Source organism: Cyrtonyx montezumae, unplaced genomic scaffold (assembly GCF_038088225.1).
Source record: "Cyrtonyx montezumae isolate F1298 unplaced genomic scaffold, pur_monq_1.0 scaffold_8, whole genome shotgun sequence".
Lineage (NCBI taxonomy): Eukaryota > Metazoa > Chordata > Aves > Galliformes > Odontophoridae > Cyrtonyx > Cyrtonyx montezumae.
In genome coordinates, this window is record NW_027072089.1 from 21512557 (window position 1) to 21526069 (window position 13513).

At 41.5% G+C, this 13513-nt stretch overlaps 1 protein-coding gene across 1 annotated transcript in view; it reads right to left on the minus strand.

The window, feature by feature from the left end:
• LOC136059416 (neural-cadherin-like) overlaps positions 1 to 13513 on the minus strand; it is a 33673-nt gene that overhangs the window by 5691 nt on the left and 14469 nt on the right. Inside the window, exons 15-26 of the mRNA XM_065753594.1 lie at positions 13294 to 13437; positions 12419 to 12702; positions 9915 to 11532; positions 8063 to 8156; positions 7139 to 7323; positions 6297 to 6526; positions 5036 to 5313; positions 4032 to 4246; positions 3615 to 3742; positions 2472 to 2599; positions 2196 to 2328; positions 1933 to 2113 (exon numbers count right to left, since the gene is read on the minus strand). Of these exons, the coding sequence (XP_065609666.1) occupies positions 1933 to 2113; positions 2196 to 2328; positions 2472 to 2599; positions 3615 to 3742; positions 4032 to 4246; positions 5036 to 5313; positions 6297 to 6526; positions 7139 to 7323; positions 8063 to 8156; positions 9915 to 11532; positions 12419 to 12702; positions 13294 to 13437 (3618 nt within the window). The remainder of the gene's footprint in view (positions 1 to 1932; positions 2114 to 2195; positions 2329 to 2471; positions 2600 to 3614; positions 3743 to 4031; positions 4247 to 5035; positions 5314 to 6296; positions 6527 to 7138; positions 7324 to 8062; positions 8157 to 9914; positions 11533 to 12418; positions 12703 to 13293; positions 13438 to 13513) is intronic.

Consider the following 13513-nt stretch of genomic DNA (forward strand, 5'->3'; position numbering starts at 1 on the left):
CTTTCAGAACTCAAGAATTAACCAGTTCTGAACATCAGAATTTCAGTTCTTAAGAAACATTAACAAAGTAATGAAGCATTCTGGAAAGCACTCCCACGTTCCAAACAATTAAATTTGCATATGCTTGTATCTCCCTTAATTAAGAGAATTAAGAAAAAAAAGAACAAACCGAGAATAGAAATGTTCAGGCAGGAAAGGGACAATCAGACATTCTACCTATCACACACCATGCATTCTGCCCAGTCACTCGTACACTGAGCTCAATAACCCTTTGCTTTTGTCTAGCTCAGTGTTAGCTCAATATGTTAGAAGAAACCAGAACCAAATGGAGATTTCCCAACGCATCAGGATATGACTTGTGGGTTTTAAACAACTACTTCCTCTGCACTTGGTTTCTCCCACAATGGTGAGAAGAAGAAACCAATACAGCTGTACCAAATATGCAGTTGGGCTTCTGAATCAGCATCTCAAGATAATGCAAAACAGAATGAGAACTAAATCTAGGCAGCTGTTTATAAACTAGTATCATATGTCTGCAAAACATTAATACAAACAACTGAACTATACTGATCACTTACATGATCATTATAAACACTAAACAATGAAGTTCCAGGCCTAGAATATGCTGCCAATTGTGACTCCAGTCCTCGTCACACCAGATAAGCTTCCACTGAGTCATTTAATGTCACTTTTTAAGTCTTGTGTGGGAGGTGGAGAAAGGAAGAAAGGAATGATTGCAGGGTGTTATTATTCTTCATGCAGGGTGGAAAAGTAAGAACATTACACTAAAAGGTATGTACAGTACACCAGTCATATATTAATCTCAACACAATGATTTATTGTTACCTATCATGTACTCCTTTCCAACTGATCAGTGCCTTTCATTCAGGTTAAGGTGCTGAGAGGGCTACCTCCCCTCCAACATCACACAAAGCCCCACATGTTGTAGGGCACTGGTACTGATAGAGGCTGCTACAGCTAACTTTGGTTAGGTAGTTCCTATCTTGTAGGAACTTGTGGTTCCTATCTTGTACCTAGAGACAGGAGGCAGGCACATGGCAGGTAGTCCCAACAAACACCTATAACTCATGTCTGGTTTCTGTTTCCAAGCATTGGCTGATGAAGGTATTAAGATGAGGAAGTCAGAGCCAATTCATGCATATGGGCCCTGAACATGGCTAACAGCAATTAGGAGCACTTCACACATTAAAGACTTCATTTTTTAGAGTTTTGAATGTTGCTAAAACTTTGTACTTTCTTACAATGCCTCTGAGGTTTTCATTATCACCCCTTGCATGCTTTTGTTCTCTGATGCACATTTCATGCTGATTTTGCACAGGATAACACATTTGCTGGAGCTGTCCTCATTTTATGTCCCTACACGAACCCATTGCTGCGGTCTAACGGCATTACACAACCTTCAATTCATTCCAGTGGCAGAAGAAAGTGCAATTATCCCTTTTTTATGGATAGAAAATTGGGCCTGAGGACTTGAGGGTTGTGTCCCCAGGTTTCACAAAGAGAACATTCCAATCTGGCTCCTAATCACTCTTAAGACCACTGCAGAATGACAAACAGCACCACATTCATTAAAATAAATTTTTGATCAGTATGGTCAGAGGAAGAATGCACAATGCAATTTTTTTTCATCTTTAGTCACTGAGAAATAAGATGCCATGTGATGAAAAAGGCAAAACAATGCATTTGACCATTTGCCTCTTCCACAAAGTAAAGCAGGCCTCATCAAGACCCTCATCTGCGTCACTACCTTTATTCAACAAGATTTATTTCACTGCAGATCTAAAACACTCCCAGAATACAGCACGGTCTAATTAAGATCCTAAGTTCAAAGCAAAGGCAAATTCAGAGCAGTGTATTTCACCTTGTTCCCACTGATCCCTACCGTGAATTTCTCCCTAGAACTTGCAGTACCTTTGTCACATGCTGGTCCAGCATATCCTGGGGCACAGTCACAGTGAAAGAAGTCCCAGCCACCAACACACCTGCCATGGACACCACAAGAGACCACCCCAGTGCTCTGACACATTTCATCTGTGAGAATGCATCCTGGAGAGCTGTTCAGGGACTCTGCGGGGTGCTCTAAGTCATAAACCTAGGAAAGGACAAAGAGAAGCGTCGCACCAAGTACCTACAGTGGACAGTGACAGACCCAAGACTGGCCTTAGTAGCTCTACCTTAGTGTCAACAACGACATTGCGTATGCAGCCAACAAACCCCCTGAAGTGCCTTTGTGAGTTATGGTAAGGCAAAATCTTCTTAACTCCACCGAGCTGTAGGGGCTGGTGACCACTGAAGATCCTGCCCATGCTGGGGGGAAGATAGGGGAAAGAAAGAATTAGTGAAAAGAAAGAAGACAATTTGGCTGATTTTTTTCCCCTTTCTCTGCCTTCTTTTTCCTTAGCCCTTCTAATTAAGTTTCCAGCTCAGGGATTATTATTATTAGTTTTTACCTCCAAGTTCCCATTGTCTCTTCAGAGGCTTCACAGGAGGACAGATCCACTTGAGACATCTTCCTAACAACACTGCCACTGTCTCTAACTGAGCCATTTATGCAGTGGTCAAGAATCAGCTTCACTTTCTGAAGAAAATAATGATTTAAAACAGATGCATCTGGAGACATGCATACATTTTAATTACACTTTTTTTTCACTTATAAGAAGGAAGGATATTACCTAGTGATAAAAGTATAGGAAACTTTACTAGAACAATCAAACATAGGTTCATAGGTTTATTAGGTTGGAAAGGACCTACAAGATCATCTAGTCCAACCATCCTCCGATCACCATCCCTTCCCACTGAACTACTAAATCAAATCCCTTAGCACCTCATCTAAACGCTTCTTGAACAGCACTAGGGATGGTGCCTCAACCACCTTCCTAGGCAGGCCATTCCAGTGCCTGACCACTCAGAGAAAAAATGTTTCCTCAAATCTAATCTAAATCTTCCCCAGCGCAACACTTCCACATGCTAATCTGGAAGGTTATTGAACGTGGTATATATACCTAAGGAGACACAAAAAAGAAAATCTTGACCATCAAGAGCAGGCTAAGTCACTGACATGGCCAGGAAAGGACAGGATTTTCTTGGAGTTCACTGCCAAATCAGAACCTGAAGAGACAAGCTGACTCAGAGCCCAACATGCTTGCAGTCCTGTCTTATGGTGGAGAGGAAGGGGCAACCCAGCAGATGCCTTCACCAGAGTTATATCAGCAAGAATAAATTACATACCCTTATATAAAAGCATATATATCTCCTTTGTGTGCATCTCTACACTCATCTGGTGGGGCAAGGTTTCTCACTTTGAGAAATAAAGGATACTTCAGTCCATCATCCCAGAAAGCATCCTGCCCTCTGGACTATCACAGCTCTGAGTTCTAAGCAATAGATAGGATCATTAAAACTAAACTGGTCTTTTCAAGATCTTGTTCTGATTGACTGACTAAGGGGATTGCTGAGCTTACAAACATCAGTTCTTGGCATTGCAGTGATGGAAGGATTGATGAAAGACCTCTACAGAAGTAAAAAAGGCTTCTTAAGGGATAACTAGATACATAAATTAGTGCTTCATCAGGATTGCCTATATTTACACTTGCCTTTCCATCACTTTTGATTTTTAGATTGTGCCAGCGGCGATCTGCGACGTTAACTTTATTGGACAGCTGGAGGAAAAGCTCACCAGAGCTATGGCTCACAGTCAGTGTTGGGATACCTCCGGACAGCTCTGCAGAGAAAACACTGTTACTGGATAAGCACCCATGTTCCCACACATACCCAGCTGAGCTCAGTTACACTTAGATTTTAGTTTTCAGGAGTTCTTCAGTCAGTGGAGGGAATTCAGTTTTAAAAGGTCCAACTTCTGATACAGTGATAGGACACAAACTGCTGGGCATGGTGGCGAATTTGTAGAATCACAGAACATTCTGAGTTGGAACAGACACACAGGGATCACAGAGTCCAGTTCCCAGCTTCACACAGGACTACCCAAAATTCAAACTCATGAAGGTGCTAACCCAACGCAATGAAATCTTCCAGCTGTCCAGGCTGCCCTCGTGCTACTGGTCCCTGGTACAACAGAAGGCCATCAGCGACTTCAGTGATGAACTCCAAGGAGATGCGACTCTCAAAGCAAGGCTTAAGAGGAGGGAACCAGGCATAGCCATCGCCCTTAAAGCTGTGCTTTGTTTGCTGGCAGTCTGGTCCATGGAAATTAGCAGAACACCTGCATCTATTAAAAATAAGAGAAACATCCACCATCTAAGCTGAACTCTCTAAGGGCTCATCCCACCACAGGACTGAACACAGGAGCTTCTGTTGCCTTGGACATAGCAAGAGTTAAACAAGCACTAGGAAAGCTTCCTTTATAAAATGAGCCCCATTTACTGGCTCGCACAAACAAAATTTAGCTTCAGTTCTATATCCTATTAGGTCTATGCAAGGATAATTCTGTGAATGTCTAATATACGAAGCACATGAAAATCTTTAATCTCTTCAGCCCGCCCCCCTCTTTCCTTAATACTCTGGGGTTTCTATTGAGAGTAATCATGGCATGTAGTTACAAAAACTGTAAGGGAAACCAAAGGAGTGACAGCAAATGGAAAAGATGTCAGGCAGGGAGAACAGCTGACTCATGTTTCTCGGTTTCTGCACCCCATAGTTTATTCTTACCTCATGAGAGCAGAATGACATGGGAAGAGGTTACTAAGTAACTTAACATGATTGAAGTGTTTAATAACACTGAAGTAGGGTGCACAAAACAAGAACATCTCACAGTGGGACATTAAAGGAACCATGACTGCCTGCAAAATTCCCAAGAGTTTCCTGGAGACTATGACAAACCTACATACCTACTAGAAAACAGAGGTCTGTTTGCAGGACCTGTGTGAAGTACAACAGAACTCAGACCTGTCACAGTGAGGTGACATGCGATGACATACATCCCGCAAGCTGCCTGTCCTCCTCCTTACAGACCAAAGCAGAAGCACCCTGCTTGCACCCCAGGCAAAGCTCTACCAACCTGTAGCCCAAATCACTGTCCACACACGTGCCACCATTCAGACATGGGTTTGTCTGGTAAGAGGAGCAGGAGAGGTGAGGACTCTCCCGAGCTGCACAGCTACATAGGGCACTGCTCAGGACTGTCACAGACACCAGTGAAATGCTGCCAGCTGTGGTTATCGTTGGCACATGACTGTGCTCATACTTGCTGATGCATCCGCTGCTATGAGTGCAGTTTGCAGTCACACATTCATCAATGCCAATCTGGGTGATATTTATATCCAAGATGTTTTCCAGCTGTGGAGAACAATTAGTTATATTCATCTAGCTTTTCCACAAGAGGAAGTTGAAAAATGACAGTCACGAAAAGTCTAAGTTTTATTTGTTCTCAGAACTGATTGTTGTGCCATTTCCTTACAACATCTACCTCAGTCTATGCAGACAAAGGTAGCTCAGCCTGGTATCTGTTAAGGCAAAAGCCTTGGTGGAAGTCAATTATAGAGTGAGCAAGCATTCGGAAGACAAAAGTCTTGTCATGGTCTTCATAAGTTAAGTGAATAAGTTTTATTCACTTGTAGTTCTGATGGATTATTTACATAGAATCTGAGATGTACTTTTAATTTGGACTTGCATCTTAATACTGGGAAGGGTGAACTAGCTTTGGCAAACCTTTTCTGGCAACAGTGAGTTATTATTGCAGCACTGCTTACACTCTTCTCACAAAGAGTCATTTAGATCTTAGCAAGACCACTTTTTCTTTTTTTTTAAGGATGGGCACAACATTTATTATATTTTCAGTGCATACGTCCAACTTGTTTCTCCACCGGATAACAGTTATTTTACTGCTATCCCCTCTTAACTCAGACAGCTGGAACTGCTAGGTGATCACAGATTTGTGAACTTCAGCTACAGAACATTTCTGTTTAAGAGAAAATAAACTGAAACATTAAGGCATCACATAGAAAGATAATAGCCAAACAACATCGTTCTGTCAGAGTTTTACAGTCTTTTCAACAGGAAAAACATGTTCACATTCCTAAAAATTAGATCACTGTGACTCAATATGTATTTATAGGCTGGATTTTAAAACTTTCCTATTTGAAACTTTTAAGTAAATGCTACAGGACAATTTGACTTTGTTGATTAAAATTATCGTTTTTTTTTCACAAACATATCTCCCTCAGTCCTTCTAAATATGCATATTCACTAGGCAGTGGACATTATCTGAACAGATACAATGAGAAGATGCTGTGGTTTCTTATGTACTTACACATACTTACCCACGCTTTTGAGGCTGCTACATTGCCATTAAGTTTTTCTGCTTTATAATAAGGTGGGCCATAAACTACAAACCAAACATCAACCCCTTGTGTTTGACTTGACTTTAGTACACTGAAAATATGAACATTTTCCAGCTGGACTGATATGATTTCTGAGAGCAGCTTCTTCAGCTGGTTGTATTTACTCTCTTTGTCAGGAAATTGGGATATGAACTCCTCTGGGGTGATATCTGTAACAAAATTTAAACAAACATACACCTCATAACTGCTGTAGCAATAAAAGTCAAGACCACCACAGAGCAAATATTAAGGCTGCAGAACATGAATTCAAATTCATGACTGTTTTCACTTTTAGGCTCTGAAATTTTTTATGCTGGCTTCTGCTCAGAATTTGTGTTCTGAAGCTTTCTGAATCTTATTTGTTTCTTTCTTTTCTTTTTTTCATTCTTTTAAATCAGAAACATGGTTAAGACTATTTTACTTTTTCACAAAGATTGAAACAATTTGCTGAATTTTGGGCGGGCAGTTGTTCAAAAAAGGACTTTTTTTTTCTGAAACATAAATTGCTGTTTTGTCGAAAAGTCGGTGTAGAAATCTTGTATCTTTGTTTTCTGCATCAGACAAGCACTTCTGGCTGATTCTTCTCCAGAGATTTTTTTTACATGCAGTAAGGACCTGTCAGAAAACCATGCAAATGCAGACGCATTTTCAAACCCTAATTTAGCAAGCTACTAACTCCTATCACACATTAAAGAGCATTAAAATTCTAGGGAACGTGACAGCAACGTTGAAGAGGTAAATTTCAGCATTATGATCCTAATGTATTTCATCAACTTGCTTACCTCTGATTTGTAAAGAACCAGCATTATGGAGGGCATCATCTTTGATTTCTTTCACTATAACCTTTACAGTTGAGATGACATCTGGCCAAACACCATCGATGACTCTAACCCTTATGCTGTATGTTCCTTGTGGGGTTCCTTCTTTAATAGTTAGCAAACCTGAGTTATCATTAAGGATAAAGTACCTGCAATAAGAGTTAAGCCAAGGAACAAGCTATGAGAAGTTAAAAAGCCAAGAAGTAATTATTATTACTGATGGTTCCTCTGATGCACTTTATTTTGGGAAAGCTACCAAAGATGGCAGATGAGTTCCCTCATGAAGGGACAGGGCAGAACACTGATCCTCCAGCAGTACACTGAGAAGGCTTCTTCCTCCTTCTGTGCCATAGAAAACTGTTTAGGAAGACTGAGGCCACTGTAGCCATACCTTTGGAAACAGGGTGAATTCCTAATTTAGGTACATTCATCAAGAGTGAAACAGCCCCCCCCAGTAGCACATGTACAACCCAGCTCTGCTTGCAACTTTGGTGTGAACACATCTGACACCACATGAGCCCTTAAAAACAGTGGTGACACTGAGACACCAAACTCCAGGAACCTGGAGGAAAGATGTTGGAAGGCAGTGGGTAGTTTTTCTATAGTGGCTCACTGATACTGGTTATGGATATGACTATGAATGGGAATTTCGGAACACTGTCTCTGTGGACAAGGCACCCAAGCAGGCAACAGAAAACGATCACTTTGGCACACAGCATTATTTACTGCTGTCTCACACTAAGAAGGAATTCTGGAGAGGAATCTAACCAACAACATGCTTTTGCACGCTTGTTTTCAAATAAAGATAGTTTAAATACATTCAGTGTTTTTATGTGTGGGTAAGTTTTCCATACATTTCACACCACTTCCATTTTTCTCTCTAAATACCTTGATGTTTTTCCTTCAAATTGGTAGATTTTACTATCCCAGTCATCCTCATCAGGGGCAAGGACGTGACCCAGGACGGTTGTGGGCAAGATACCTAAAACAACATAACACATAATCACAGAATTGCAGGCATAGTCAGAACAATCACCTCTACACAAACAGATTGGCCAATCGAGGATTACTGATTTGCATTAAACCTTAAACCCCTACAGAAATAGTTATGCTGATTCATTGAAGATGCACACCAGCTTGTAAACACCACGTGCTGTAATTCTTATTGTGTGTTTGCTATATGGCTGCATGGAATCAATTCAATCAGGGGCTGCATGAAAGAAACAATCAGGAAGGAAAAAAATAGCCACCTCTGAAGAAAGATGAAAGAGAAATCCAGAAACAATGCCAGAATAATTCTTTTCACTATTTTGGCTGTAGTCCCCGAGCAGTTTGAAGAGTGGTTTAGACAGGACTGGGAGTTGGCAGAATAAACAACCAAAATACTGACTAGATTACAAAGGACAAAAAACAATACTAATTTGAAGAAATTGCAGCAAGACAGAGAAGATGCCCAAAATACAGTAGGTATAGGTGCTGAGACTTGGAGGTGAGAGGGAAAGCAGCATGTATTGTGCTGTTAATAAATACTCTAAGAAAAGCTCACAAATAAATGGTTTGGGTTTTTTTGCTCTGTTTTGTTTAAAGCTATTTCTGAAGGAAAGATCCACAAGTATTTCAATTTGTGTATCTACTAAGTAAAGAATCGAGAAGAGCAAAGAATGTGGGATTTCAGAAAGGAAACATTACTAACGTGGATATCTGAGGGGCTGCAAGCAACAACAGAATTACAAAAAACATTGTACCTCACCTGAACCTGTGAAAAAATTCACTTGGCATTTTGCAGGAGACAGTATGTGGGATGCCCTGGTCTCTGATTGCTATATTATAAAAATGTAATGCGTAACACAACAGTAGCAGGCTGAATCTGTTTCAACTTGACATTTAAAATAACCAAAGCTCTGAAGACTTGCTACCCCCTCCCAGAAACTAGCAGTACAGATGAATTTTACCTTTAAAGAGGCATCTAAATGAAAATTCCACTTAATGAAAAGTTGGTGCTTGACCTAGGGGCACAGATTCTCAGTATTTGACAGAAAAAAAGAGAAACCAGGCTTGGTTTCAACTTTACAATAAGCTGAATTGAGAGTGAGCATAGAACAGGGAGAACATTTCAATACAAATACAGAGTCAAATAGAGCACCTATACAGAAGTAGTTTCCTGCATGCCCACCATTCATATCCTATTCAACGTGCTATTGCACCGTGTATTATATAGCACAAATGACTGACCTGAGCCTACATAGGTGCAGGCAACCTACTATCTTTTTACTTGTGTGGTTTAATTTGCTGATGGGCATATTACGTAAGACACTGGATCACAGGAGAACTGCTATTTAATTGCCAAAGCAGAGCAGGAAAGGAGGTCTCTCTCACTCTGCTGCAGCCAACATCCACAGAAAATCGCCCCCTAACAGCAACTGTCAGCTTTTTTTTCCTCTGAAATGTTAACTATGCTGTAAAACTGCATCTGGAAACAAGCAGCACTCACTCAATTTTGATAGAAACATTCATAGAATAGCAGCCAGCTATCCCCTTAAATCAAGGCTGTCTCAGCATCTTTCACAAAGCAAGCGGCCTAGAGGCCTGTGTGCTGCCACCTACCATTCTTTGTGCTGGCTTGAGCATACCTCAGTGGCACCTCTTCTAAGATCTTAGCTGATGGGGAACACATCACAGTCCTCTTAAGAATCCCACAGCTGCTCCTTTAATACTTGGATGCAAGCATTGGAGGACTTACCATCATAGCTGTAGATGAGACATTCCATGTAGCCAGCAGAATGTGGATGGTCATTTTGGTCCCCAATATTCACAGTTAATGTGTTGGTGGAGCTCATGGGTGGAATCCCACTGTCTATGATCAGAACAGGCAGGTGAAAGACCTTGTGCACTTCCCTGTCAAAGGTATGTAGTGCAGTGAGCAAGGCACTTCCATTATGGAAATCCTGCAAGTGGAAGTTACCAAGACTATCCAAATTGCTCAGTAAATGAAAGGAAAAAGGTGCTCCATTAGCAGCAGTGTCTCGGTCCTTTGCATACAGCAAAGTAGAAGTCTCATTCATTTGGACAGACTGTGGAGAAGCTGTGTTCTCCCAGATCACGGGGTTATAATGAACCTCAAACTCTGGCCCGTTATCATTTACATCCTGCACAGTCACTAGAACTGTGGCACTGCAAGCCAGAGGGGGCTGCCCCATATCAGTGGCAATAACAATGAGCTGGTATTGTGTCACTGTCTCGTGATCCAGCACTCCTGCAACTATCACCCAGCCATCATTAGCCACAGAGAATTGGCCACCTGGATCAGACTTGTTTAGCAGGTGGAAAGAGAACCTTCCATTCAGGCCAGAATCCAAGTCAACAGCAGAAACTTGAACGACTTTGGTGCCTAGAGGTACATCTTCTGCAAGAGATGTCACTTCATAGAACTGGGGGTAGAAGACAGGAGCGTGGTCGTTGGCATCCTCCACATAGATCACACAATGAGCAATGCTGAAGAAATCCATGTCCTCTGCTTTCACAGTCAAATTAAACACCCTCTCATGAGGCTTCTCAAAATCAATCTGTTTTCGTAGACGGATAAACCCACAGTTGTTGACTTCATCTGTCTCTATGTAAAACTTGTGGTCATTGTTACCATCAACGATGCTGAACGTCACCATGGCATTTTCTCCCTCATCTCTGTCCACAGCAGACACCACTGTAACCTCAGTGTTAATACTTGCATTCTCAGAGACAAATGCTGTGTAGATCCTTTGCAGGAAGACTGGAGCATGATCGTTAATATCAGTCACCAGAATAGTGGCAGTGCCTGTCCCAGTGAGCCCTCCTCCATCTCTGGCCTCAACCACTACTAGGTACTTGTCTTCCTTCTCCCGATCCAGGGACCCAAGCATGGTATAGATGGTGCCACTAACTGAGTTAATTGAAAACAGGTTCAGGTTAATTTCATTTTGGACATTCTGAATGATTCGGTATGTAAGCACAGCATTCGTGCTGGCCTTTGGGTCATCAAGGTCCACTGCTGTCATCTGCATGACAGCCGTGTCTGCTGGGGAGTCCTCAGGGACATAACCCATGAAACAATCATCTGACACACAGAGAAAAAGAGGTGCATTGTCATTCGTGTCCCTCACTTCTATGACCACATCTGCAAAGCCAGTCAGGCCCTCTCCACTCTCGTCTGTTGCAAGAACAAGAAAGTGCCACATTGATCGTTTCTCACGGTCCAATCTTCTGTTTGCACTGATCTCACCTGTGTTCTCATTGATGCTGAATTCACTCCCAGCTCCCTGTCCATGCAGGGAGTAGCTAATAGCATTTTGATCAGCCTCTTGGTCAGGGTCTGTTGCAGAAACCTAGAACAAAACACAGCAGGGAAACTTCTATGCAGAAGAAACCAAGAAAACACTGTTCTTTTATTCCTAGCAGTTAGGATTGCACAGGCTAAAAAAATAGCATGCATTTTAATAATGAACATCTCTTGGCTTGAGTCATCCAGGTCAAGTACTTTAAATAAATATCAATGCACTGCCTAGAGAAACATAAAGATCATGTTTAGGCAGACTAATATATTCCACTTCGCATTTTATTTTGGAAAGAGGAAATAACTGCAGAAAGAACAAAGTGGGAATAATAATAGATCTGTTGAGCATATGTTTCTTATGAAACTATTCAGAGCTGTAATACAAAGAGAAATAGGAACTTTCTCTCAGAGCGAACAGAAGGCTGTAAAGACAGGGTGGCCACACATCCAAGCTGATTCTCCAAGCATAGAGAACTCCCAGCTCCTGACTTGCACTCAGGAGTAGTTTGGAAGACTGCTGGTTGGGCCAGGAAGGCAGTCCTGTCGCCAGGGTCTGCTCTAACAGCAGAATCGTGAAGCAGATCGCGTACCGCCGTCAAAGAGCACTCCATGTCAATGTTAGTTTTGTAGTATATGTAGCCAGAGTCTGTGACCTTCAATGCATGAGCTCGAATAAACATTCCTTTGCTTTGTAAAGGAAAGCCAACTTATTGTTCAGTACTTGTGTCAATCAGGGGAGAAAGTTCATAACACAAATTCAACCAGGCTCTCTTTATTCTCTTACTTACAGAAAGTTGCTAGCTAAATCCCCTGCCAGGGCTTACTCACTTGAAACTGTCTCCTTGTACTTGTGTGAATGGATGGGAATGAGCCATCCTGAGCTCAATCCTGGAAAAAAAAAAGTCAGATTTTGCCCTGCTTTATGCAAACTCCTTTACCTTTATGACAAGTACAGGCAGATCAGTGAGCTCCTCCAGGACACTACCCTGGTATTCATTCTGAGTGAAGACCGGTGCTTCATCATTCTTATCAACAACATTGATGATGATAAGAGTGTGATTTTCCCATTTTCCATCAGATGCTACAAGCTGAAGCTCATAACGTTGTTCTTGTTCATAATCCAGAGGCTGAACAATGAAGACAGTACCAGCCTCAGGTTCCACATCAAAAAGTCCTTTTGTGTTTCCTGATGTAATCTGATACCTGAGTTTGGCATTTGCACCTACAACAGAAAACAAATGACCACAGCCTGTATATTACCTCTTCAGCTCAGTCCTACATTGTGGGCACGTACCTGAGACAGGTCTTAATCACTCAGATCAGAAAAGGCTGTTACAGAGTGTATAGGAGACAAAACATAGACACAACCACAAACAGAATGATTCACATATGTAATATGAAGGATATGTATATGGGAGATTTGGGGTCAGGTCTGTATTTTTAGACACAAATCCAATCTGCAGTCACAGACAAGTCCCTGTTTATTGATAATGGAAGGATTGTGTGTCTCTAATTTATTGTTCACTCATTTCAAATAAAAAAGTAATAAGTAATTAAAATATTAGAAGCTATTTTTGCTTAAGGTTTCCTTAACCTTTCATTTCAAATGCCAACATTCCTTAACTTTTTTGGTTTGTTTTTTTTTTTACCACTGGATGGTGCTAAAATATAATGGCATCGCTCTATTTAAAAAGAAATCCACTGGAGAACACTTGACCAGTAAATTTGACCACTAGGGAAACAACCTAATGGACAATACACAGGAATACTAAGAGGACGTAAAGAGAAAGACATGCAGGGCAAGTCCACTCACCCTCATCTCGATCATCTGCCGTTGCTGTCACAACAGGACTTCCAACATCCCTGTCCTCATCTACGCTGACCTCATACACTGGCTGAGGAAATGCTGGGGCATTGTCATTCACGTCACTAACAAAAATCCTTACATATGCTGTGTCTAAGGAGATGCAAAATGAACAAGCACACTAGAAAGGCAGAGGTGAAACAACTTATTCCAGACAGCTCCCACATCT